Below are 4,530 nucleotides of genomic sequence, written 5' to 3'. Positions count from 1 at the left end.
AGCTGGCTCGGAGCTCGTCTGCCTGGCTGTGTGTTTCCTGCATAGGAATGAATTGAATTGGAAATTAAATCATCCCCATTGGCTCTCAGTGAGCGTTAAACGCCACCACTTCGTCCCACACCATTTTCTATTGGATCGGTCGAAAAATCTGATTCTACGTGTTCAGCGCTTAAATCTAGTTAGTTCTCCACAGAAGAGACTTTGCGCTATTGGCTAAATCAAGACAATATAAACAACATTACCTTAATAAAGCTAACCCAACTCTTGTGGCAGTATAGAAAATATCCGCCCAGAGAGGCTGGCAGCTGGCTCCGGTCAATGTAGTTCCATAGCTCTGGGATGTCTTTCAGAAGCACATTCTGACGAGGAGATCAACGTTAGCATCAGATAAAACCAAAGGTTCACCATGCAGCGTCTCCTGTACTTACACTGGAAGAGGTTGAGCAGGACTTGGATGGAACCAGAAGTTTCATCAGCAGCTTTGCCACATCCTTCCTTTTGGGCTGAATGATGTAAACACTGTGGACTGTTCGCTTGTGCTCCTAAAAAACAAAGCAAGTTTAATAAATCAGCATCCATCATCACTGAAAAATAGAACAGAAATGAACTCCCTGGAGCCCTGGATCACCCCTAACAGCTGCTTAACAGGAATAAAGGAGCTTCCAAGGAGCACTAAAGCATTATGATTAAACACAAAGTAGAGGAAAAACCCTCACAGGATTCATCCAGGAGGATGAGACTGATGAAAGTCTAGACCAGTGGTTCTTAACCTGCGTTCGATCGAACCCTAGGTGTTCAATGAGTCTGTGTCAGGGGTTCGGCGACGGAGGAGAAAACACTTGTGTAAAGTCCTTGATGACACGCCCCGCTTTCCCCCGCCACTTGCTGCAGAGGAAGACATAACATTGCTTGGCCAATCAGTACTAGGGGGAATTTAGCACGCGCAATAGTCAACGGCTGGTGCAATTGTAACATTTAGTGGTTTATTTCTTAATATTTTAATCCATAATTAATATGCCGAGCAAAAAAAGAAAGTGGTTGGACGAATATGTGCAACATGGATTGACGTGTATCACAGAACGGGAGTCAGCGTCCTATCTGCATGATATGCAATGTCTAGTTGGGCAACTCTAGTATCGCACCGGCAAAACTAAATGAACACTTCTTGAAGCTCCATGGAGATGGAGAGAAACGAGCCAGATTCCATGAAAGACCCAATTAGTTAAAAAAAAATATATATATATATATTTTTGGGGGGCTGAAATTCTTTTATTGGGCAAAAATATTTTTAGGGGGCCAGAAGAAAATAATATTGTAATTAGTTGTGAGTTGATACACTGTGTTGGTTTTGTTCTTTGAGCCAGGTGATGTTAATATACAGCCCAGTAAAAAAAAAAAAAAAAAAAAAACCCATGTCTTGAATTTGGGAAAAAAAAAAAATATTTTCTTTATCACTAAAGAAGGGTTGAGTGAATGCACTTACAAAACTGGTGGGTTCCGTACCTCAAAAAAGGTAAAGAACCACTGATCTAAACAGATCTAATAAACTAAACAGTTCAGGATTCATCTCTCCTCCACCATAAGAGCTGGAAAGCATCGCCTTTGGCTCACACTCTAGCGAGGGGAGGGACCACCCCCTCATAGCACAACAGGAGACAAGATCCATTTTGATTACTTCTGTTGCTGCTTAAGAGCATAAAGTTGGGAGCTGGCTCAGAGCTCGTCTGCCTGGCTGAGTTTCCTGGACGGGGCCGCCTGTGGAGCTGGTTGACAGTTGCCTTTTGTATCTATGCTTCTTTTTCTATGTTTGCTTCTGTCTCCTTGAACCCCAGTGGGCCTCAGCAGATGGCCGCTCACACTGAGCCTGGTTCTGCTGGAGGTTTCTTCCTGTTAAAAGGGAGTTTTTCCTCTCCACTGTCACTACAAGCATGCTTAGTGTGAGGGATTGCTGAAGAGTAAATAAGTCGATGCAATCAGCTGGTTTTCCTAAGATAGAAAACTTTGAATCAATCTGACTGGATGATCTGGTGAACTGGAAAGTGCCTTGAGAGGACGTGATGTGAATTGGTGCTATAGAAATAAACTGAATTTAATTTTTTGTAGGTCTTAAGTTTTATTTTTTTGTGTGGCATCTACTGGTTTCTGGATCCAATGATGAGAAGGTGAGATACTTTCAGCCAGAAGCTTCACATTTAATCAGAGTAATTCCACCAAGTCACTTTGATTAGATAATCAAACATGTGACTAGTGCTCACGATATGGACTATTTTATATCACAATAACGATATATATCACAATATGCTCCAATTAAGTACATTTTCAGCAAATCTCTGAAAAATATGACAAAACTATAATTGCAAAAATATAATTAATTACTTTTTCTATTTTATATTGAAGTTTTTGAATTAGACAAATAAATTGTAGTGCAGCAATATATATGCATGAGATGAGGTAGGGCTACAGTATCCTTCACATTTTTTTTTTTTTAAATCCTACAGGTATTTTAATTAAATTACTGTGATTCTTCTTTAGGTGATAGTAGAGGTTTGTCATATTGCCGTCGGGTAAGGGAACAGTTTGCAAATGAACATTGTCTACTCCCTGTTGGACTTCTTAAATCCAAAATGTAACCAAATCACAGACGTGCGCCCTCTTTTTGGTAAAATTTCTTCATCTTGGGTTGCCTCCGTAGCCGTCTCTGTTTGTTGCGACCACGGGTTTAATACTTCAGCCTCCTGCATCTCCATCTCTCATGAGTTAAGTAACGTAAAGCGTGTTGCAAACCCGCGTGTGAGTCAAAAGCAGCAAAGAAGCGTCATGTTGCAAAACCACAGGATGGCGCTTCTTTGTGGATAAAGAAAAAATAATAATTTGCTTGAATACGAGGTACAATTGTGTTAGAAACGATAGAAAGGATAGAATAGAATTAGCATGATAGACACTTTTCTATCATCCGTACGATATGTATCGTCTTATCGCCCAGCCCTACATGTGACCCCCCCCCCACCCCAATAGGATGGATGCACTTCAGATTCACACAGACAAATCAGCAACAGGCTCAGATATATCCCTGCTATGGCCTCATTTTGCTCTAGTCTCCATCTATTCATCTTCACATTCAATCCTTTGAATTAAACCAATTCTTTTTAAATAAACATCCTGGTCAATAGAATGTTTGTATTCAAACATTCTTTTAAACATAACTGCTGGTTTGGGGGGAAAAAAAGTTCAGATATAGAGGCTAAAATGCCTGAAGACAGCACATGATGAAATCATGTGAACAGAGCAGGTCCTAAAGTCATTCCTCTGACTCCTGGTGAGCCTGAAAACTCCAAATCATTCTCCATCTGTATGCCAGCACCATTAACACCATCCAGCTAGTTCAGGGGCCTCTGGTGGAGCGACGGACTAAAGCGTTTATCCAGGGACCTGAGGCTAGGTTAGCCTGCGGACATCAGCCTGTTATCCACTATGCACTGGGGGCACAGGTCGCTGATCTAATGAAGCAGACATAGAAAACAAACCAGCAAGATTTAAGCCTGTGGGAAAGTGGGAGGAGTCTGGCTCCACCATCCCACCACAATGACACGCATTCATAAACTGCATGAGATTCCAATCTGCAGCACATCGTTACATAAAGTGGGGATGAAAATGATTATAGCCCACCGCTGGCTGTCAGAGGCTACGATAAGATCACATGATGCATCATTGAACTGGGGTCAGAATAGAATGAAAAAATGTCCACTTATTTTCAACAGGGATAAACCTGAACTTCCACAGAAGCACAATTAAAGTTTAAATCAAGCACAGTCTGCATAAAACACATGGAAGGTCCCCTTTAAAGAAGATGCATGCTAGTGGGAGCAGCTCTGCAGAATATCCTCAGAATGTGGATGTTGGACAGCATCTCTGCACCATATAATAAACCACATGCAATCTCAGCTATGTAAAGTATGGCCATCATGCGAGCATTGCTTCAAATATTTTTGGCTAAATCAGATTTTAAAAACTTTTGTGGGGTTTTTAATGAAAAGCATTTTAATTTCCCTTAAGCCACATGCAGGCAAACTGCATCAGCATACGGCCTCACTAGGGAGCTAACGGCAGCCATGCTTCCTCTGGCTATTACATGGAAGGATGTGCAGCCCTGCAAAGAAACGCCACCGTACATCATTACTGACCCACCGCCAAACCACTGCTCCGTCAGACCAGCATACCCCGTCAGACCAGCATACCCACAGTCAATTCCTTTTATCCCTTTAGTTTTGAGGAAAAATAAACTAAACTACCTCATGGGGTGTGTATCCCTTTAGCCATGGACAAAAAAACAATAGGTTTTTGTCGTTTTTTGAAGAGTATGGCGATCTTATGTGGATTTAACATTAGGCAACACTAGGCAGTCGACTAGGGACCCAAGTTCCTGGGAGATCCCTTAAAACTCTGTTTACATGTATGGTTAATACAACTATTAATTATGTTTTTAATAAAAATCATTTTGCTAAAATGTCATCAGAACATTTATATTATTAA

At 41.2% G+C, this 4,530-nt stretch overlaps 1 protein-coding gene across 1 annotated transcript in view; it reads right to left on the bottom strand.

Annotated features, from left to right (window-relative positions):
- LOC107094782 (uncharacterized protein KIAA1755-like) overlaps nt 1-4,530 on the bottom strand; it is an 8,912-nt gene that overhangs the window by 2,677 nt on the left and 1,705 nt on the right. Inside the window, exons 5-6 of the mRNA XM_015390620.1 lie at nt 429-542; nt 243-359 (exon numbers count right to left, since the gene is read on the bottom strand). Of these exons, the coding sequence (XP_015246106.1) occupies nt 243-359; nt 429-542 (231 nt within the window). The remainder of the gene's footprint in view (nt 1-242; nt 360-428; nt 543-4,530) is intronic.

Source organism: Cyprinodon variegatus, unplaced genomic scaffold (genome assembly GCF_000732505.1).
Source record: "Cyprinodon variegatus isolate N-32 unplaced genomic scaffold, C_variegatus-1.0 Scaffold506, whole genome shotgun sequence".
NCBI lineage: Eukaryota > Metazoa > Chordata > Actinopteri > Cyprinodontiformes > Cyprinodontidae > Cyprinodon > Cyprinodon variegatus.
The sequence above is the reverse complement of the archived record's forward strand: the minus strand, read 5'-3'. Positions and strand labels throughout refer to the sequence as shown.